At 48.7% G+C, this 22,395-nt stretch overlaps 1 protein-coding gene and 2 long non-coding RNA genes across 4 annotated transcripts in view; 2 read left to right on the forward strand and 1 right to left on the reverse strand.

The window, feature by feature from the left end:
• Positions 1-6,639, forward strand: part of LOC309363610 — a 27,922-nt gene extending 21,283 nt beyond the window's left edge. The window contains exons 2-3 of the long non-coding RNA XR_014165471.1: positions 1,497-1,596; positions 6,610-6,639. This is a non-coding gene — a long non-coding RNA (uncharacterized lncRNA). The remainder of the gene's footprint in view (positions 1-1,496; positions 1,597-6,609) is intronic.
• Positions 6,416-22,395, reverse strand: part of GRIN2C (glutamate ionotropic receptor NMDA type subunit 2C) — a 93,027-nt gene continuing 77,047 nt past the window's right edge. For both annotated transcript variants that reach the window (XM_081899557.1, XM_081899556.1), the window contains exons 9-13: positions 21,611-21,840; positions 20,321-20,481; positions 18,392-18,579; positions 15,989-16,221; positions 6,416-8,611 (exon numbers count right to left, since the gene is read on the reverse strand). In XM_081899557.1, coding sequence (XP_081755683.1) covers positions 7,061-8,611; positions 15,989-16,221; positions 18,392-18,579; positions 20,321-20,481; positions 21,611-21,840 — 2,363 coding nt within the window. In that variant the 3' untranslated portion in view covers positions 6,416-7,060. The remainder of the gene's footprint in view (positions 8,612-15,988; positions 16,222-18,391; positions 18,580-20,320; positions 20,482-21,610; positions 21,841-22,395) is intronic.
• LOC309363580 lies at positions 7,409-14,137 on the forward strand. Its single transcript, XR_014165431.1, has 3 exons — positions 7,409-7,518; positions 9,522-9,664; positions 13,942-14,137. It is a non-coding gene; the product is annotated as an uncharacterized lncRNA (long non-coding RNA).

The raw sequence follows: 22,395 nt of genomic DNA on the forward strand, positions 1-22,395 counted from the left end.
GAGGAGGAGAGCTTGTTGCAGTGGGAGAGGGAGACACTTGTGCCTCTTCATCTCTGCCTCTTGGCCTCCCTCCTCTCCTGCTTCAGCTTCTGCCTCTGATTCTGGACTTCTTTCTGTCACAGACTCTTCCAGCTCACTAAGCCCTGTTACCTCTTCAGCTTTTGACACTTCCTCCGTTTTCTCCCTCTGGCCACTCATCGTTGCCCCACCACCACTCCCCTGGCTCTGAGCCTTCTTCCCCTGCTGGTTCCTCCCCCCATTCCTCTGTATCCAAGCAGTCTGTGACGTCCCAGTTTGCTGTTTTAAATTCTGTCTAGGAAATACCGGAAATATTACATTTTATTCTCTCACCTTAACAAAACCTTGTCTTTGACTACTCAGAAGGTAAGCAAACTAGTTTAGGGAACTGGTGTGTGTGTGATATCTAGATATCTCACACCCACACCCACATGTTCATACCAAAGAGATGTGGCTGGAGGACTGCTTAACAGAAAAGGAAAATACGAATGTACAGCCATGTCAGCCAACATGTAACTTCTAGCTTTGTGATTCAAGGGTACATGCAGTCCTGGGCAACTTGCCTTACCCTGCTAGGACCAAAGAGCCAGGAACCTGAAGGAGACTGAAGACCTGTTTCTCATGAGAAGCACACACCCCAATGCCAATCAGCAAACTACTTTTGCAGTTTGGGGTGGGGGGTTAAAAGCAGCTTCTGACCTGGTCATAGGGCTTAGCTACCCAAAGAAACAAAAGCCCCAGGCTAGGGCAATCCTTTTATTTGAGGCTTAAAGGTTATTTGGACCCGGGTGCTCATGGTTTGAACAAAGGATCTTCTTGAGCAAGGTATAAAATGCTTGCAAACATTTCCAGTGCGATTTTGGGGAGGAGGGCAGCTTAAGTAAACCCTCTAAATGTTTGTTTTTTAAACTGTTTCCCATCTGTATTCCAGGGAAGCAATGAGCTATAATCTGACTTGGTTGGCACTGCTAATGCACCAGAGTATTTTGCTGTATTAAATTCTGTCTAGGGTATCAGAAATACTACATTTTATCCTCTCACCTTTTCTTGTCTCTAGCCTAGCAAGTTCTGAAGCGGTAAAATTAGGTCTGAGCTGTACCATTTTAGGGGGGGGGTTCATTCTGCTCTGCTAACAACAGCAACATCCTCCATATAGAAAACTTGATACCAGTGAGAAGAGTTCTTGTCTAGCTTGTTTCCCTGACATGCTACTTTTCCATGTGCAGAATTTTTTTGTCCAGAGCAGCATTCACTAAGGGTGGTCCCTGCTTGTAGCCTGAAGTGGCATAGACCAAGCACAGATTTACTGCTCTAGTGTAAACTCCTCTTCTGCCTTCCCAATTTTAGCCCCCAATAAATTTCCCCTTTATTCCATTGTTTGCCTTCTGTGTTTTATGGCTGCAGCTGGGCAGGTTTTGAGTAATTATTCCAGAGGCTGGTTTAATTGGGTGCTATTTGTGTTTGTGTTTTCTTTTCAGGTTTGGACATCTTGGTGCCTGCAATAGATGCTGACGCAGATGGAATTAAAGTTGCAGTGGAAGTGGAGCCTAGACGGACATGGAACCTAACCATCCCTAGGTGAGGCAGAAGAATGGCATGTTGAAGTCTATTTGCAGTACACTGTAGCTATTACTACTATTCTTCTTATTAAGAGTGTGCTTGATTTTGGTGGGGATAATTCCATCAACCCTGGAAGCCTGGTATTTCCTTGACAGTATTTCAGTGTCTGTTTCTGTAAGTTAATTGTCCAGGCTAATTTCATTTTACTGTAATTCATGGACTCTGGCATTGGTTGGGATAACAACAAGCACTGTCCTTGCTCTCTCAAGCGCAGCAGAGGAATTGGCTGGATGGTCAGAAGTGCTTAGTGAGCCTCCCCACCCCCAGCTGAGGAAGTTTGCAACTTGGAAAAAAAGGAGATGGTCAGATCTGAGCTCATGGCCACTGCATATTTACAGGCAACTTTCAAATCTTTAACTTTTAAATATGGGGTGCCTTAGTGCAAGAAACAGCAGGGAAGCTCTAGGTGTTTTGCCACTGTGGGTGGGTGGGTGTGGGTGGGTGTCAGTGTCAGATTCTCATCTGGATATTCCTGAAGTATAGCTCCTTCCCTAGTGTTAGGGATTAGCTATTATATTGTGCAAGTTAGGAAGCATCATGCCAGAAGCAGCTCTAAATTGTTTTCAGCTGTGCACTTGTTTCAGTCGATACAAAAAGACCAGGAATAATAGTAGTAGTAGAAATAACTAAATAACTAAACAAACAAACAAATAGTGTGACATGGATGCAAAGGTTCTGCCCATCCTCTTGCACACAGAAAATTCTCACTTGAATGATTTAAAGCAGGGACAGCCAACTTCCAAGAGACTGCGATCTACTCACACAATTAAAAACTGGCAGTGATCTACCCCTTTTGGGGGGGCAGTTCAGGTCAAAGTTGTTAAGCTTTTTTAGGGAGGAACGTCCCGTTTTGGGAGGGTTCAGGACCTGTTGGACACCCCTGATTTAAAGTATCACCTAGTGGCTCAGAAGCAAATAATTGCTGCTGCGTACCTGACAGAGGCAGCAGATCTGCCTCCTACCCCTGTTGGCCTCCTCTGCTGTCATCTGTCATGGCCACCCTTCTGTGCAGGGCGCCATTTTGAAAACCTTTGTGGAATAAGAACTTACTGACTTTGGCTACTAAATTGCGGGTCTCCAGAGATGTGGAGGACCCAGAATACTTCTGTATCATCTGGTAGGATTTTATTTCTTATGTTTCAAACTTAGATGCCCAGTGTTTACCCACTGTCCTTGCTTTATATTGGGTGTGTTGCCACTACTTTTTCTTTTTTCGTATGGGGTGTAACACAATAACAACACTTTGGAGGTCCCGAGCCTCAAGGAGGTTCGATTGGTCTCAACTAGGGCCAGGGCCTTTTCAGTACTGGCCCTGACTTGATGGAATACTCTGTCACAAGAGACCAGGGCCCTGCGGGATTTGACATCTTTCCGCAGGGCCTGCAAGACGGAGCTGTTCCACCCGGCCTTTGGCTTGGACTCACTCTGACCCCTTATGTGGGATTTGGTATATAATTTTTCCCTTGGCTTTTTTGCTGGCCCATGTAGGACCAGCATGGACAGCTGGCTCGGGTGAATATCTGATGTTTCCTCCCTTTATGGTCTTGATTTATGGGCTACTACTAAAATGAGGCTGCATTTTAAGCTGTATTTTAATTGGGGTTCTTTTTTTATTACGTTTTATTGTAATTTATATTCGGTGTTAGCCGCCCTGAGCCTGGCCTTGGCCAGGGAGGTCTGGGTATAAATGAATTATTATTATTATTATTATTATTATTATTATTATTATTATTATTATGCCGCTTGCTATGGCATCTAGGTATTGTGAGTTATGGTCATTATGCTTCATTAAAACATAAAAAGAGGGAGGGGAGAGTTCTCCCCCCAAACCGAACCTGAAATGACTCCCCTCCAGCAGAAAGAAAAGCAGTTCAGCTCTTCAGCCTTAATGAACTTCATTGCACCCTCCATGGCACTTTGTCCCAGGTATTTAGCAGGCATTGTGCACTCCAGTTTGGAGAGGAGGCAACTCTGAGAGTGAAGTCAAATGAAGGCAGTGCATTAGTCACACCAACCCCTAGCTATCTTGTGGTGTTAAGTGAAAAATTAGCAGTTAGGTGATGGCTCCTCAGGAGGCCTTTGATCCTACTGTGACTGTAATGAGACAAAGTGAATGAATCTCAAAAAAACAACAACGAGCCTTGTAGAAATGAACAGGCAAAATATCAAAGGTCTCTTCTCTCTCTCTCTCCTTAAAACAGACTGGAGCTAAATTAAATGAATTTCCTCCGGTTTCTGTTAAAACAGCTCAACTTTCATGCTGTCAAGTTTGCTGAGGGTGGGGAAGGCTAGGCAGGGGCATTGCTGAGCTGTGATATTTTCCAAATATTAGGCTAGTAGCCCATTTTCAAAAGAAATTGAACTTTTTAAAAAAAGATATATATTTCATTATCTTCAGAAGTGATTATCATCTCATGTAGCCTCAAGGTGAATATTGTAAGACTCATAGGAAGCTGGTGGGGTTGCTTTGCTTATGAATATATAATTGACAGGCTCTGGTTGAGACCTGACTTGCCCACTGCTAGTGCATGTTTGTGCTGCTTTTGTAATGCCATGTGAAAGATCACTCTTTACTTCTCCTGTTTGCTAGAAATGGTTCTTGGCAATGAGGGCTGCAGGATCCTCCATGGAGGACGCAGATTTGTTTCACCACTAGTACCTGGACAGTATATCAATATATTGTCCAAAACCAGTTTCAAGTCCATATCATGATTTCAGTTTCATATTTTTTGACCTGGCAATATATTGCAAATCATGATGTGTGTGTGGGCACGTGTGCTGTGCAAAAATCACATTGGGGGGAAAACTCTGATGCCGGGCAATGCTTCTACATTGCTTCATCCTTATATCAAACATTGTGATATATCACCAGCTAAACACTGTATTATACTGATAATCATGAAGTTGATAACCAGCACCATCCTTATTTCAGACATTGTGATATATCAATATATCACAATGTTTATTTGGTGATATATTGCAGTGTTGAAAGCCAGATGTTGCTCAGCCCTACTATCTCCAAGATCTGCATGTCATATTTTCCTATGGAAAATGGCCAATTTATGAGATCTATCCATGACAGTAGAATCCCAGGGGGTTGCAAACAATCTATCTCTAAATGAGAAGCAGGATGCTACAGGCGTCGTTTCTGATGGTCCCCACTTGATCAAAGGAACTGCTCAGAAGGCAACATGCTGCCTTTTCCTTGACTATGATGCTTTTAATAGTTGGCTTTATGGTTTGCAAAGCTTGCTACAAGCAGAAGTCAAAACAATGCTATAAACCAGTCCCTGTGCACTTATCATTTGGGGTTGGGGAGGCACACAAAAGCCTGAACTACACAACTGGCAGTGTAGGCTGACTGGATGGCTGTCTGAGCCTCGTTTTATCAGTTGCCTGAAAAAGGACCAGAGTAAACTTGGATTCAGTAATCAGCACTTCAGGTACTTGAAGCTTTATAGTTGGCTAGGATAGGGACTACAAGGCATATCTTTGAGCCGGCTCAATGTAAGGTTATATTTTGATCCTCAGCTCTTGAGTGCACCCGCAGGATCTTGCCTGGGAAGGGAACTCACTACAATTCAAGACACCATGGAGCAGACATAGGCAATAGGGTTACAAATTGCCCGAATTTCATACGGAATGTATAACTTGAGAGCACTTCCAACAGGCATGAAAGACTACCCAGGGCAGGCTGGCCAGTCTTCATTTAATGGATCTGGAAGACCAGGTTATTGTGCAGAACTGAAAACCTAACAATTGATAACCCCACCCAACAAATTGAAATTCACTCACAGTCCTGCATACTTTCACGGATGCTAGTCCCAGTTAAATTGCATCACTCATTTTCAAGTATTAGCATGTGGTTCAGAATTTTTGAACAGGGAAAGCAGTAGCTTAGGGCAGAGCATCTGCTTGGCATGCAGAAGGAGCCACATTAAGTCCCCAAGTAGGGAGAAGGACACTTCTTGTCTGAAACCCTAGACAGTTGCTGCCAATCAGTGCAGACCAGTGCTTCCCAATGAGCTAGAAAATTTAATAATTCTATTGTAGTTACGTCTGCAAAGCAATTTTTTGAACAAAATTTGGGGTAGCCCCTAATAAGCAAAGGATTTTAGGTATACTAAAACAAACCAGACCATAAAATTTGTGATATTACCATGCAAAAATGACAAAAAATAGTTGGGGGGACTTCAATTGGGAACCACTGGTGTAGACTAAGTTGGACCAAAAAGATTTCAAAAACTCTGTGAAGATGGATAAGAGCTCTAAGTAATGCTGTCTAGTCTCATTCTAATCACAAGATTTGCCAAGTCCCAGTTGTAATGTCTGTTTAAAGTGGTATGCTACTGCTTTTAATTCATAGTGCAGATGAGGCCTTGGTGCAGTGATGGTAGTCTATTGCTAAAGGTGTGTTTTTAGGACCTAGGTTAAAAACAGTGGCAGGTTAGTCCCAGTCTAATGTGAATTAAGCAGCGATGGCAAGGAGAGGAGAGTTTGGTGTATGCCCCCACACTCATCTACTGTTGCTGCCTTATCTAGCCAAGGATCCTAGCCAAGGATCCTCTGCCTTGAACTAAAGGTGGCAAATGCAACCCCGCTCCACCTCACACACCCTTCTTCTCCTGGTGGGGCTTGGCGGGGGGGAGAGAGAGAGCTATGAAGGTAACATCTAGGGATGTCTCATGTCCTGGTGCATTTGACTCAAGGGAGGTTGAAGAAGGCAACCTTGTCAATGTGGCCAAAAAGAAAGAATGAGAAAGGAAGGGTGTGTGAATACATTTTAAGAAGTGTGTATTTAATAACCTCCATTTGGCATTTTGGGCTCTTTATGAAGATCCAGAAAGTAATGTAAAACACTAAAAATATCATACTATGCCCCCTGTTCAGTCCTCTATACAGTCTCCATTTATATCAGTGCATTATGGGAAAGCAAGATAGTCCTAATCATTTTGTTTATTTGTTTAATAGGAGGCTGTTGGGCATTTCCCACTGTGTCACAGACAGCCATGCTCTGAACGATAAACTGGCACTGAAATGTAGATGGTTGACACTGCAACTGATGCTTCATAAGCTATCCACAGAAGCAGCATGACTGTGAATCACCACCATGAGAGAGTCATCTTGTACGCGAGTGAGGACATCCCAGTGCCCAGCAATGGAAGACTTTGGAATCAGTCAATAAAGTGCCTTCAGCTGCTCCCGCTTTGCGTTTTGGTCCATTAGAGGATGGAGAAAGGTCACTTGCTCTTACGTTGATCCGGGGTGGTAGTAGTGAAGAGACAAAGAACTTTCTGCTGACACCGGCTTAACAGGGAGACGCAGAACGCTGGCTTGGAAGGCCTTGTCTCTTGCCCTCCTGGATGAGCTTCTTCTCTGCAGTCTCCAATCAAGCATCAAGAGCCCCAGCATCTTCCCCCTATCAGACTTCGGACTCTAGGCTAGAGATTCGCCTCCACGATCTTCCTGCGTAAGGGCTGTGCATCCTCTGGGTGCTCAGGAAGTCTCTCCGCTCAGTATTGACCATCTGAAGAAACGTCGGGTCCACCCTGCTGCGGTCCCTGTAGTCTCTGTAGGTGCTACCAAAGTACATGGTCCTCTGGCCATCCTGGTGGACCAGGAAGTCCCTGCTGCAAGGCGACCAGGGAGCTCGGCTGAAGCTGTGCTGGGTGGCACTGGACTGTTCGCACAGCTGCGGGGAGCCTGGGTAAAGGCGCCCCCAGTAGATAGGCAGGTTTGTGTACGAGTTCATGTAGGCATACTGCTTGTGCACCACCGTGGAAGAAGCCTTGTGCACGCCTGAGCTGTTGTGTAGGCAGGCCTCCCGGTACGAGGGGAGCCTCGTGGACTGCGAATGCAGCAGCCGCTGGTCCTTCCAAGGTAAGCCGTTGGCCTCCACACATTTCCTATTGCATGTATAACTCGGCCTAAGGGAACCGGGAGGGTAGGAATGCGTTCCAGGCACTGACATTGTTTTTGGAGCCCGGCCAGCTTTGGGGAAGAGGTCTGGCACATCCCCATAGGCTGAGGACTTCCCATGATGTTTCCACAGGCCTAGAGACTGGGGTCTCTCCTGCTCCCAGCCGGACCTCGAGAGATCAGCTCTGTGGCTCGGCTTCTCTCTCCTTAGCTCTATTGAGTCAGATTCTTTGTACAGAAAGGGTCTGCAAGTCCTGTTAGCTTTGGGGAAGGAGTTGTGGACACAGGCATGAGGCGGAAAGTGGCTCTCCAACTCCTTTCGCTTCTCGGAAGTGGAAGCCAGCCGCTCCACCTGGGCTGAGCTGTCCTCACCACTTTCTCCGTACACCAGGTGAACGTTCTGGTGGTGGAATTTCTCCTTGGTGTGCCCTCTGGCCAAGGCCAGCTTATGCTTATGCTCAGGTAGAGGAAGCTCCCTAGCAGTTCCTACTGGGGAGTGGGGAGCAGCACTAAGGTGGTTTCCAAGTGGCACGTGGTTTCTGACATGGGTCTGAGGTGTGGGTCTTACCATGTAGTGGGGGGAGCTGTTCACAGTGGAACCGGGGAGCACCTTGTCCTCAGAATAGCTGCCTCGGAACTTCAGCGGATGAAGAATCTGCGGCTGCTCTAGTGTCCCTCTCCAGTTTTCACTGGCTGGCACCAAAGACTGCTGGAGCGGAGAGAGGGATTGTGGGAGAGACCTCCCAAGCCTCTCAGCTGCTGCTGCATCGGAGGCATGAGCTGGCCTGGTAGGCCCACTGGTGTTCTGCACAACAAGCTGAGGAGTCCTTAGGGAGAAGGTGGTTTGGAGGTTTTCGCTCCTGTTTGACCAGTTCTCAATGGTGCGTGTGGCGTTCTCCAGGGAGTTCCCCACACTGGCTGTCGACACCATGTTCTTGGCGGCCTGTAGCATCTTCAACACGTTGGCTTGAGCAGAGTTAGCAGTGACGTCTGGTTTGTGGACGCGGGCAGGGCTCTCCAGATTCTGGACTCCATTGAAACAGCTGTAAATGCCCTGGAAAGAAAGAGAAGAGGGAAGGCAGTGACTAAGTAGGCATGTATTGGAAAGGGGATGAGCTGGAGGGTGGAGAGGGCAGGTTGGCTTAATGTTCAAGGTCATGCAGGACAGACATTACAAATACTGAATGACCACATTTTTCTGAGTGAACTGGGAGAATGTTCAAAATGTTTGAGCAACAAGATACTTGGGTAAGCTAGCTATATTGACAGTCCTACTTACCCTGTTGCAAACCAAGTGCTTCAGCCATTCAAAGGAAATACAGTGGTACCTCAGGTTAAGAACTTAATTTGTTCCGGAGGTCCATTCTTAACCTGAGACTGTTCTTAACCTGAAGCACCACTTTAGCTAATGGGGCCTCCTGCTGCTGCGGTGCCACCAGAGCACGATTTCTGTTCTCATCCTGAAGCAAAGTTCTTAACCTGAGGAAATATTTCTGGGTTAGCGGAGTCTGTAACCTGAAGCGTATGTAACCCGAGGTACCACTGTACCAAGAAGCATTCTTTTTCTGCTAAAACTGTTTAGGTGAGGTGTGGGTGGGGCATTTTTTAATCTTCTGAAGTAGTTTCAGAACTTTGGTGAAAGATCAGGATTCCATTATAAGCTTGGCTGGATCACCAAACAGGGTTGATAAGAAACACGTTTCCTCCTTTTCTGCTGACCAAGTCGGGTTGTTCATGTCTGACCCCCCAGGCACTCTAGTCACAGATCCAACTCCCTCTCGCTACTTCTGGCATTCCAGTCTCCAATTGCCATGTACTGTTTTCTATGAAATATCGCAAGTTTCCTGTTTTGTTTCTTGGAGGTGAAGTAATTCTGTTAAAATGTATCAAGCTTACACATTTGAGAATCACTGTACTAGATTAATTTTATTTCATATGTTTATCTCCTGCTTTCCATCCCTCAGGTTTAAAGGTCCTACACTTTCTGACTCCTCGTTATCTGAACTTCAGCCCAGTACACCTGGAGGAGCGTCTCCACCCCCATCATCCAGCCCGGACACTGAGGTCCAGCTCCAAGGGCCTTCTGGTGTTTCCCTCATTGCGAGAGGTGAGGTTATAGGGAAGCGGGCAGAGGGTCTTTTCAGTAGTGGCGTCTATCCTGTGGGATACCCCTCCCAGCAGGTGCTGTATTGTGTTTTTATTGTTTTTTGTCGGGAGCCAGTCAGATGGGTGGCATATAAATAATTAATTTGAGTAATAATAATAATAATGTCCCATTACTCTTAAGGGCCCTCAAGGTGATGGCATTCGACAAGATTAAATACTGTGTATACTTGGGTATAAGCCAACCCAAATATAAGCCGAGGCACCTAATTTTAGCAAAAAAACCGGGAAAACTTATTGACTCAAGTATAAGCTGGTTCACCACACCACAAACCTGGTGGTGGTGGCAGCAGCGGTGGCGGAGGAGGAAGGAGCAGCCCAAAAGACTGCTTTCGGGCCGCTCGTCCCTCTGCTGCCGCCTCTGCCGCTCGCAGGCGCAGGAATAGGAGCCACGGTTGGGAGAGGCACAGCACAGGGCAGCACCTCTCCCAACCGCGGCTCCTGTGTCTGCCCTTGCGAGAGACGGGCAGCAGCGGCGGTGGGGCCAGCGGTGAGAAAGGGCTCCTTTCTCACTCGAGTATAAGTCGAGGGGGGCTTTTTCAGCATTAAAAATGTGCTGAAAAGTCGGCTTATACTCAAGTATATACAGTAACTAACATTTTAAAGTTAAGAACAGATTGAGGACAGAGGTGACAATAAAAGGCCCTGTAATGAGAAAGAGGCCTATTCTGATACAGTGGTGCACCGCAAGACGAATGCCTCGCTAAACGAAAAACCCGCAAGACGAAAGGGTTTTCCGATTTTTTAGCGGCTTCGCAAGACGAATTTCCCTATGGGCTTGCTTCGCAAGACGAAAGCCCATAGGGAAATCTCCGGGGACAACGGGGAAGCGCAGCACGCCTTCTCCTCTGTTCCCGGACCTGTCCTAAGGCTTGCGGTGGGAGGTCCGGGAACAGAGGACAAGGTGCGAAGGGCTTCTCCTCTGTTCCCGGGGCTTGCGGTGGGAGGAGGGTTTTTCCTCCCCACCGCCAACATTCAGAAGGCTGTTCTGAAGGCTGGCGGTGGGAAGAAAAGCCCTTCTCCCCCGCCAGCCTTCAGAAGAGTTCCCGCCTAGGCTGCGGATAGCATCCTGCTGCCCCGCAGATGAATTCTCCGCTGTCCCCGGGCAATTTTAAAGCCCCCGGGAAGGCAGGCAGGGGGGACAAAGACTTTTGCCCCCCGCCGGCCTTCAGAAGACCCTGCCTGCCTTCCCGGGGGCTTTTAAATCGCCCCGGGACAGCGGAGAATTCATCCACTGTCCCGGGGCGATTTTAAAATGCTAGCGGGTGGCAGCGCTGCCGCCCGCCAGCATTTTAAGATCGCCCCGGACAGCGGAGAAGTCCTCCGCTGTCCCAGGGTTTTTAAAATGCATTGATTTTCAATGCATTCCTATGGGAAACCGTGCTTCGCAAGACGAAAAACTCGCAAGACGAAAAGACTTGCGGAACGAATTAATTTCGTCTTGCGAGGCACCACTGTACTAGATATCAATCCAGATTATGTAGGAACAAATCTCTCTCCCTTGCTTCCGCTCAACAGTAAATAGTTTTAAACACCTATTACAGTGGTGCCCCGCAAGACGAATGCCTCGCAAGACGAAAAACCCGCAAGACGAAAGGGTTTTTCGGTTTTTGCGACGCTTCGCTAGACGATTTTCCCTATGGGCTTGCATCGCAAGACGAAAGCCCATAGGGAAATCTCGGGGACCTTTTTTTAAATGCTGGCGGTGGGGAGCAAAGCCTTTTCCCCCCCTCCGGACTTCAGAAGAGGTCCAGGAAGGCCGGCGGGGGCGAAAGGCTTTGCTCCCCACCGCCAGCATTTTAAAAGCGGTCCGGGATAGCAGGGAAGCGCTTCCCGCTATCCCGGACGGCTTTTGAAGCCTGCCTAACCGGGGGCTTTTAAATCGCCCCGGGACTGTCCGGGGCGATTTAAAAGCCCCCGGAAGGCTTTTGAAGCCTCCCCCCGCCGCCCGGCTTCGGGGCATCGTCCCGATGCCGGGCGGCGGGGCAGGAACGCCTCTCCCAGCTGCCCGGCTTCGGGGCATCGTTCCGATGCCGGGCGGCGGGGCAGGAACGCCTCCCCCCGCCGCCGGGCATCGGAACGATGTCCCGAAGCCCGGCGGCGGGGCAGGAAAGCCTCCCCCGCCGCCCGGCATCGGAACGATGTCCCGAAGCCCGGCGGCGGGGCAGGAAAGCCTCCCCCCGCCGCCCGGCTTCGGGGCAGGAACGCCTCCCCCCGCCGCCCGGCATCGGAACGATGTCCCGAAGCCGGGCGGCCGGGCGGGAAAGCCTCCCCCCGCCGCCCGGCTTCGGGGCATCGTCCCGATGCCGGGCGGTGGGGCAGGAACGCCTCCCCCAGCCGCCCAGCTTCGGGGCATCGTTCCGATGCCGGGCGGTGGGGCAGGAACGCCTCCCCCAGCCGCCCGGCTTCGGGGCATCGTCCCGATGCCGGGCGGTGGGGCGGGAACGCCTCCCCCGCCGCCCGGCATCGGAACGATGTCCCGAAGCCGGGCGGCCGGGCGGGAAAGCCTCCCCCCGCCGCCCGGCTTCGGGGCATCGTCCCGATGCCGGGCGGTGGGGCAGGAACGCCTCCCCCAGCCGCCCAGCTTCGGGGCATCGTTCCGATGCCGGGCGGTGGGGCAGGAACGCCTCCCCCAGCCGCCCGGCTTCGGGGCATCGTCCCGATGCCGGGCGGTGGGGCGGGAACGCCTCCCCCCGCCGCCCGGCATCGGAACGATGTCCTGAAGCCGGGCGGCCGGGCGGGAAAGCCTCCCCCCGCCGCCCGGCTTCGGGGCATCGTCCCGATGCCGGGCGGTGGGGCAGGAACGCCTCCCCCAGCCGCCCGGCTTCGGGGCATCGTCCCGATGCCGGGCGGTGGGGCAGGAACGCCTCCCCCCGCCGCCCGGCTTCGGGGCATCGTCCCGATGCCGGGCGGTGGGGCAGGAACGCCTCCCCCAGCCGCCCGGCTTCGGGGCATCGTTCCGATGCCGGGCGGTGGGGCAGGAACGCCTCCCCCCGCCGCCCGGCTTCGGGGCATCGTCCCGATGCCGGGCGGTGGGGCAGGAACGCCTCCCCCAGCCGCCCGGCTTCGGGGCATCGTTCCGATGCCGGGCGGTGGGGCAGGAACGCCTCCCCCCGCCGCCCGGCATCAGAACGATGTCCCGAAGCCGGGCGGCCGGGCGGGAAAGCCTCCCCCCGCCGCCCGGCATCGGAACGATGTCCCGAAGCCGAGCGGCGGGGCGAGAAAGCCTTTGTCCCCCCTGCCTGCCTTCCCAGGGGCTTTTAAATCGCCCCGGACAGCGGAGAAGTCCTCCGCTGTCCCGGGCGATTTTAAAATGCCGCCCGCCAGAAGAGGTCGGGGGAAGGCGGTTTCCATAGGAACGCATTAATTGATTTTCAATGCATTCCTATGGAAAACCGTGCATCGCAAGACGAAAAACTCGCAAGACGAAGAGACTTGCGGAACGAATTAATTTCGTCTTGCGAGGCACCACTGTACTTTGATCAGGTGAGGCACTGGCCGGAAACAGTTAAAGTTTTTTATGTTGGAGCAGACGGTGCAGCCTTGAAATGTAAATGCAGTAGAACCAGGAACAGGCAAATCAATTTCCTGGTCTTTTCTCCAGTAAATTTCTAATTGGGAAAAGATTGGTTTTTGATTGGTTTAATTTCAAATACATTTCACACAAATTAAGCAGCAGTGATGCAGTCCTCCACAAATTGCTTCACGAAACTGTCACAGAAAGCCTTGCTCTGTCTTCCCAGTACTAGGGAAGTGGGTCATGACTGGGCTACAAATACTGATAAGGCGGCTCCTTCAGTGTACACGAGGAGCAGCACACTTGTTGCTTTCTCCGCAGGCAGGTTGACTACGGAAGGCTTTCTTGAGCCTGCCCTGTCCACATGTTGCATTTTTGACCTGAAAGAATTGTGGATGCCTAAGAGCTGACACCATGCTCAGAAGGAGCAGGGGCAGGCAGGTGTGGGCAGCGTTGTTCATTATCCAAAGCTGAGTTCCTAGCAGAAGGTTGTGCCTGGTTGGAGCACTCTTTGTTAACAAGGCCCAGGTGGCCCTAAAGAAAAACGGTGCAGAGGTGGTTTCTGTTTTTACACTCTGCCTCCTTTGTTAGCTGTAGCCACCATGGGTATCATTACTGTTAAAACTGGTTGATATCATTCCTCCAGAACCATGTATGGAAAAACTAATTTCCATAAAAATACATTATCAAATTTAAAATTTCAGGTTGGCATGAGGAAGACTGGAAGCTGTCCATGGAACCTGTATGTGTGGAGAATGTGTTCCGCTTATCTTTCGGTTGCTATTTTGTTGTTGTTAACATTGTTTTATGGATTATAAATGATGTATTAGTTTTTTAATCATATATTGTGACCGGCTTGAATTGTGATGTAGCTTATTAGTTGTTGATTTGTAATTCTTTGAGATTTAACGTATTTTTCGCATGATAGGGCGCACCTAGTTTTGGGAGGCGGAAAACAAGAAAAAATTATTCTGAACCCCAGAAGCCAGAACAGCAAGAGGGATCTTGCTTCTGGGATACCGTGTGGCTGTTCTGGCTTCTGGGGTAACCGCACCAAGCCTCTTCAGGGCAGCGGGATGAAGGCTCCCCCTGCCCAAAGAGGCTGCGCAGGGCTAAAGCAGAAGCCAGGACAGGCGCGTTGCTGAAGGGGCGGTGCGCCTTCTCTCTCTCTCTGCGCAGCGCCTCTCCTTCGCAGGCTGCCGCCCCAAGCCTCGCGCGCCTTGTGGGATCTCCCGCCAGGCGTGCAAGGCTTGCAGACACTCGCCCAAAGTACAGGGAGCCCTCCGGAGGGCTCCCCGTGCTTCGGGCAACAGGTTGCCGCCCCAAGCCTCGCGCGCCTTATGGGATCTCCCGCCAGGCGTGCAAGGCTTGCAGACACTCGCCCAAAGTACAGGGAGCCCTCCGGAGGGCTCCCCGTGCTTCGGGCAACAGGTTGCCGCCCCAAGCCTCGCGCGCCTTATGGGATCTCCCGCCAGGCGCGCAAGGCTTGCAGACACTCGCCCAAAGTACAGGGAGCCCTCCGGAGGGCTCCCCGTGCTTCGGGCGGCAGGCTTGCGGACACTCGCTGGGGCTGCAGGCTGCTGCCCGCAAGCCTTGTGAGCCTGCAGGAACTCCCGCCGGGCTTGCAAGGCTTGCGGATAGCTTCCTGAAGCCTGGAGAGCGAGAGGGGTCGGTGCGCACCGATGCCTCTCGCTCTGCAGGCTTCAGCGAAAGCCTGCATTCGCACCATAGGACACACACACATTTCCCCTTCATTTATGGAGGGGAAAAATGCATCCTATTGAGTGAAAAATATGGTACCATATTTTTCGCTCTATAGGACGCACTTTTTCCCCTTCAAAAATGAAGGGGAAATGTGTGTGCGTCCTATGGAGCAAAGATGCCATAGCCCCGCAACCCTTTCCCGGCTGGAGAGGTGACGCGCGGCTATGGCAGCAGCCTCTCCGCTGCGCCTTTCTGCTGCTTCCTTACCTGCTCTTTGGGGCTGGTGGTGGGCTTCCCCCCGCCAGCCCCAAAGAGCAGGTCGAAAGGAACCTGAAGCCTGGAGAGCGAGAGGGGTCATTGCGCACCGACCCCTCTCGCTCTCCAGGCTTCCAAGGTAGCCGCCTGAACTCACCTTAAACGGCACCTTGTTTTAGAGCGGGAAAACAAGAAGGGGAAAATTCTCCCCCTCTCTGCGCAGCACCTCCTGCCGCTTTGCTGAAGGGGCGCTGGGCAGAGAGGGGGAGATTTTTTTTTCTTGTTCTCCCCCCTCTAAAACAAGGTGCGTCCTATTTTCCGGTGCGTCCTATGGTGCGAAAAATACGGTATCTTGTATTTGTGATTATCTATAATGTTAGGGTTATTTTTTATTTGTAAGCTGCTTTGGGATTTATTTGAATGAAAAGCAGCATAGAAATATAATAAATAAAAACTAATTCATTTAAGCCACCTGCATAACCCTTGTTTTGAAAGTGAATACTAGATTGTTTTTAACCATTCCTGGTATGAACGTGGGGACGGACCAGGAGTCAGACAAAGTGAAATGGAATTACTGGCTTATTCCACCTCCCAACTACAGTATCACTTTGCACTGGTTCCTTCTTTTGTACTTATGCATGTAGGGCAACACTGTGGTTTAAGCCCTCTGTTCAAATATGACCAGTGGCTTGGAAGAATAAACTGTCTATGTGTCACATTAGGAATAATCTCTTGCCTTGGAAAACAGAAGGGGTATGTACATAGGACTACATATCTACATGGCATCCTTACCCTGCTTATAGCCAGAAGGAAATCCAGCTTGTGAGACTTGGGTACAGAATGTCTCAGCTTCCAGTAGACCAGGTGTTCCCAGGCAAAGACGAGCAGGCTCAGCCCCATGGCCACCAGCAGCATGTAGAAGACGCCTGCCATGTTGTCAATGTCCAGCTTGCTGCTCATCACCTCGTTCTTCTCATTTTGGCAGATCCCTGACAACCACACAGTCTCTAGCTTCTGTGTTTCACCTGATAAACAAATAACAAGAAGGGAAGACAGTCAAATCCTAGCAAAGGGATCTCCTCTGATTGACATCACAGCTAGTTGCATCACAAATAGTTGAACCTGAAGAAATTTAGATTATTTTTGGCTTGTAGTATTCATTGTCCACCTCAGCCAAAATACCCATGGCTACTCAAGTAAAATGTCCTTTGTTCCCATGACCTTCCATAGGACTAAGCATTTCTGGAGGTCTATACCATGGAAAAACCTTTCCCCTGACAACAGAGCTTAAATTTAAGCTTATCAGCTTCATGGGCCTTATAGTATAATCCTAGAACTGTAGAGTTGGAAGGGACCACGTGGGTCACCCCAATATATAATATCAGGCCAGAAGGTATGGTCTCCACCCAGGCCAGAGTCCTGGGAGCAGCTGTCCACATTTGGGATGTTCACCCCGTGCTCCTCACTGTCACTCCACCACTGAACACCTCTCTGCTTTAAAACACAAGAAGCAGTGTTCAGAGAAGAGACAACAAGTCAAGACTGTGACAGGAACTCATTAAAGGGACTCTCTGATGTGTTCTTTAACCTTACTTGCTTTTGTTCATATAACAGCATATTTGTCATTGATCAGAAGAAGAAGAAGAAGAGGAGGAGGAGGAGGAGGAGTTTGGATTTGATATGCCGCTTTATCACTACCCGAAGGAGTCTCCAAGCGGCTTACATTCTCCTTTCCCTTCCTCCCCCACAGCAAACACTCTGTGAGGTGAGTGGGGCTGAGAGACTTCAGAGAAGTGTGACTAGCCCAAGGTCACTCAGCAGCTGCATGTAGAGGAGAGGGGAAGCGAACCCTGTTCACCAGATTACGAGACTACTGCTCTTAACCACTACACCACACTGGCTCCCAGTGTACAGACCTTCCCTTTTCCTCTCCTTTTCTCATAGCCTGTCTCCTTTTCTGGCTCTCTGATCCCCCATTATGTTCGACATTTCCTTAAAACACTCCCATCTGAACTCCCCCAACCCTGCACACATTTTTTTAAAAAAACAAAACATTTTTGCACACAGATCACTTGTTAAGGTCTCCAGAGTGACAAGAGAGCTTTATTTCCTACTGAAGGGAAGAGAGAGTGATTTCAGGGCGATATAACTTCCCAGACACCTGACAAGGAGACGTTGTGCTTGATTTAATGTGTGGACTACCAAACGGTGTGGCAGTGAGGAACAGTGCTCTGAAACCTTTTCAGAATTCTCCTTTTCAGAAAGGAACTTCGGTCACAGGCTGCCGGCTCAGTGGAGAGAGCCAGAATCCAAGCATACAGTTGTCCTAGCACCCTGGGGCGAAGCAGCCAGCAAGACAGAACCGACGGGAGGCATTGCCACATGGTGGTCAGGAAATTGGGTCAAAGAGACAACCGAGGCCTAAATACATGCAGCAACTGTAACATAAACGGGGGCCTGGCCAGCAACAACACAAGGAAAAAATATATACTGGAGGAGACACAATAGGAGCAAAAGTTTGTCCCACATGGGATAAATGATACCACCCACAAACATCATATAATTGTACTAATTTTGATGATGTAGGGCTGCACTCCTAACCCCATTTAATTGGGAGCAAGCCCTACTGAAGTCAATAGACATGGTTAGGAATGCGGCCTTATCTTTCAAGTAAACATGTTTAAAATTGCAGCTCCAATTTAAATTCCAGGTTATCCTCCAGTTATTATTTGCATGTGAAAATGCCTTTTAAAGCAACCGCTATAATGGAGGGAGGGAGGGTGAGGGACTTGTGAGGGGGGGGCATCCTTGTGCCTCTTTTGCCCCTCAGGGTCAGAGGTTCTGACAGGCTGTTGGAAGTTTTTTTTTGGGGGGGGGGAACGACGGGTTTAACACCTTCACACTTAAAAATAAATACAATTTTAAATCAACACAGAACTGTTGTGATTATGCCAGGGAACATGGAGGGCTGGATGAGAAAGTGGAAAGAGGAGAGAGGGAATAAAGATTAAGTAGGGTTCAGCTTTGTGTTTGTGAGGCAGTTGTGGCCAGGTGTCCCCCCCCCCAACCTGCTAAGACAGCGGTTTTCTTGTTCTGTGACCCTTTGGAGAAAAATACATAGGAGACTACTGACAACTACCCCTGAGGATGAGGAAGCAAAGTGTGTTTGGGGGGAGGAGAAAAAGAACTACCTACCATCTCCCAGGAATTGTAGGAGGGCTAAATCAATTGGCCTCTTCCACTTGGAGTCCTTCTGGAGGGCAATGCCATAGCCGGTGGTGGCAAAGACTTTCCCGCTGCCAATGGTCACTAGCTTGCAACCTTCATCCTTGCCCGCCATGTAGTTGAGCACCGCAGCATCATATATAAATGCATCTAGCTTTCTGGAATCAAGCAGAGAGAGAGAGATGGAGGGGGAGGGAATTAAGGCACAGCAACTACAAAAGCCACACTGGGGGGGTTGGTAAGCTAGAAGGTCCCACAGTGCCAAGTGCCAGGCTATAAAATGATGCAAGAAAGCAAGCGAAGCTGTTCTCATCTGTGGGCTTGACCATATTTGTAGGACAGTCCCAGAAGCTTCAATCCAATGGATTGCATATGTCATCATATGTCAGCATATGTCATTGTCTTGCTTGTATTTTTTCGGAAACAACTCGTGCCTCTCTTAACACTGAAGAAGGGGACTGCACACTGTTCAAACAATTCATGTAAAAAAAAAAAAAGTTCACAAAATGGTGGTAAATAGCATATTCTCCAGGGCAGCCACAACTGTAATAGTTTGGAAGATAAATCACATTTTTCCCAGCTGCAAAATCTCACAGTTTGAGTGATTGGGGGGGCAATCACTTTCTCCATATCAAAAGTATGGCCTTGGGGGAAAGCAAGCATTACCCCACTGTCATAAACAACAGGGCAGTCAACTTGCACTGCTTTCACTCCCTTAATTTTAGAATACCACACTCAAGCCTCATTGCGCTGTGCAAGTTGCCTTTTAAAAAGGACAACAAGAGGTCAACAGAACAAAGGATAGCAACAGAGGAATGAAAGAAAGGAATGGAGCAAATGAAATTAGAGGGTGAATTAGAGGCTGGTAGCAGAGAGAAGACTCTCCTACTAATGAGTAATACATTCAAAATCTGGAAACATGGAGACTTCTGTTGCTAAAATTAGGAGGCACTAAATATTTCGAGGCTTGTTAGCTACATCTACAGGAGTGAAACCAGCATTCACTGTGGAACGCACCCATCACACACCAAAGGAAACCTCTATAAAGATGCTTGAGAACCATTGTTTTGATTGACCTAGCAGCTTACGGGGTATCAAAATTGTTAAATTTTGCATCACATATAAAGACAGGAACCTCACATGTGATACACACATACTCCAAAACATCCAGATTGTTAGAAAAGTCTGAAAACAAGATACTTGGGCATCTCATGGCCAGCACTCGGTCTGAGACGTTTACCTCACAACAGCAGCAAGCAAGCTTCCTCCCAGAATAAACATAATCGTGTTTGGACAGAATATAGATACCAAGTTCACATGTTTGTGGAGTCTGACTGAGAGAAGGGATTCACAGTGAGAACCAGGAACTTAAGTCAACACTCTCACAGAGAGTAACCCAGCTATGTGACAGGATACTGAAACATAGTCATCATTAGCAGAGAGCTGCTTTATGGTTTAATCTCACACAGCATCAAGCGTGTAGAGAAACTTCAGTCAATAAAGATCCTGTTTGTAGGATGGTGACTTGATCAAGTTGCTATGGGCTGCCCATTTTTGACATGCTGGCCAGCCCTGCGAATGCCCCAAGGAAGTGGTCAGAAATGCAGCATGCCATAGTGTCAATCTGTGTGAGAGGCATACAGGAACTGTATCAGAATGTTTACCTGAGTCTGTCATCACTGAAGCAGAAGCTCACAAGCAAACAGAAAACAAGAACCAGAAGGTGAAATAGGCCAGTTCCTACAACCAACTTCAACGTCATTATTGAAGTGTATGCCAGTATATTTACTTATCCTGTTATATTTGCTAGGGCTGGCCATGAATGAACTCAGTGTGGCACAGATACCTTGAGGCCTTCTTGCACGCTGCTTTTTCTTATGGGGAAATGCAGCAACCTACCCCATTTTGAGGCTGACCAGGGCATCCTCCACCGAGCGCTGGTTGTACTTCACCATGTGCGAGTGCATGTCATGGTAGTTGCTCCGAATGTTCCTCTCGGTGCTGCCATTGGGAACTGTTCCAAACCGGAATGGGGGGTACTGCTCCTGAGGCCTTTGAAACTGGGAAGGACACCACAAGGACAAGTCTGTTGCCAGATCCATAATGGAAGCAGCATCCTTCTATTCAGACTTGAGGATACGCATTTCAGAAAGGGCTCTGGGCTCCTCCAGCCTAACTATTGAGCGTTCAACCCTGAGTTGCCTGCACAAAGCTTAGTTGGAGGTTAGACCTGGCCCTTACTGGGCATCTGTTCCAATTTGTTAGTGGGAAGGTTATACAACCATCAGCCTTCATCATGGATTCATCCTGATTTGTTTGTGCAGTGGTTATATGTCTTCCCATTAAATCAACTGTTCATCCCACAGTTTTCAATGCATTTCCTTGCCACTTTCCAAACCACAAAAAAACTGATACTTTTAAAAAAAAACACAGGTTTGTTGCACCAGGGTGACAGAGCCCTTTAATCCACTTGAATGGCTGCAAACCTAAATTTTAGGTATGTGCTTAAATCCCTCCTACAAAAAGTTTTTATTTATTTAATGTATTGCATTGTAACCCATCTTTGCTCAAAGAAGCTCAAGGTGACATACATAGTTCTCCTCCTCCCCCTATATTACCCTCATGAACAATCCTGTGAGGCAGGTTAGGCCGAGAAGGAGTGACTTGACCAAGGTCTCTTGAGTGACCTTCATGGCAGAGTGGAGATTTGAACCCTGGTCTCCAAAATCCTGGTCCAATACTCCAACCACTCTATAAAACTGACAGTCTGGAGGCAACCTGAGTGTGTACTTCAGTACCACCATTTTAACATAATTTTCTACATTTACTTATTTCAGTTTATAGCCCATGTTGCAACAGTGTCTTGGGAGCCACTAATACAGAGGTCAGAAACTTTGAGAGTAAAAAAGCAGAGCCATTGAGTTATCTTCAGCCTTACAGATACAAAGGTGGGCACAGAAAGGGACACTTTTGTGTGGGCTTAATTTTCCTTGGTAACCAAAAGCTATCAGGTTTCCTCTAGCTGCTTACCAAAGCCAGCAAATGTAACCAACTTGAGTTTATGTCCTGCCATTCAGTCAGCACTAGCACATCTTCCTTGTGGGATATTCCAAGCTACAAAACGTTGCACCCATGGCCTAAGCACTCGACATTCATTCCCTTTGCCACCGTTGCTCAAGCATTCCTCACCTTCTTATCGCTGAGCCCAGAGACAGTATCAATGTATTGCTCTTGGATCATGAAAGCTGCCAGATTAGCAGTGTAGCTGGCCAGGAAGATGACGGCGAAGAAAGCCCAGATGAGCACCATGATTTTACTTGTAGTCCCTTTGGGGTTTTCAATAGGAACGGAGTTGTTGAAAACCAGAGCCCAGAGCAGCCAGACGGACTTGCCAATAGTGAAGGAAGGCCCCCCAGATTCTAGAAAAGATGGAAGGGAAAGCAATTTGTAGGTAGCAGGTTTTTCTTGCTAGAAGTAAGCCATTTTCGTTCATTGTAAGCTTTTGGAAGTAAAACACGTGCCTTTTATTTACTTTGGAGATCTCTGCTGAAATATTTCTGGCCGCCATTTCTGCTAAGGCTCATCACGTGAGCAGGATTTGCTTTGGGAAGGGATTGCTTCTTCCACTTGTTAAGCAAAGACATGCACTTGTATTTAAAGATGTAGGCACAGCAGAGTTTGACAAGCAGAAGGTCAAGAAGGAGAGAACCAGGGCAATCCAGAACCCAACAGTGTACTTAAGAGACCTCATAATCTGTCTGACCTTTGTTGGATTGCAACAATTGCTGCAACCTTTTTATTGCTCAACTCAGACACAGTATTGAGAATGCTGGCAGATTAGCAGCAGAGCTTGCCTGGGAAATGACATTGAAAAGACCCACATAAGCACCACAATCTTACTTGGAGTGCCTTTCCAGTATAATCTATTGAGAATTCTGAGAATCTTCATCATTTATTGTTTATAAGTTTCTAGA

The sequence above is a fragment of the Podarcis melisellensis genome, assembly GCF_964234715.1.
Source record: "Podarcis melisellensis genome assembly, chromosome: 2".
In the NCBI taxonomy this organism is placed as follows: Eukaryota; Metazoa; Chordata; class Lepidosauria; order Squamata; family Lacertidae; genus Podarcis; species Podarcis melisellensis.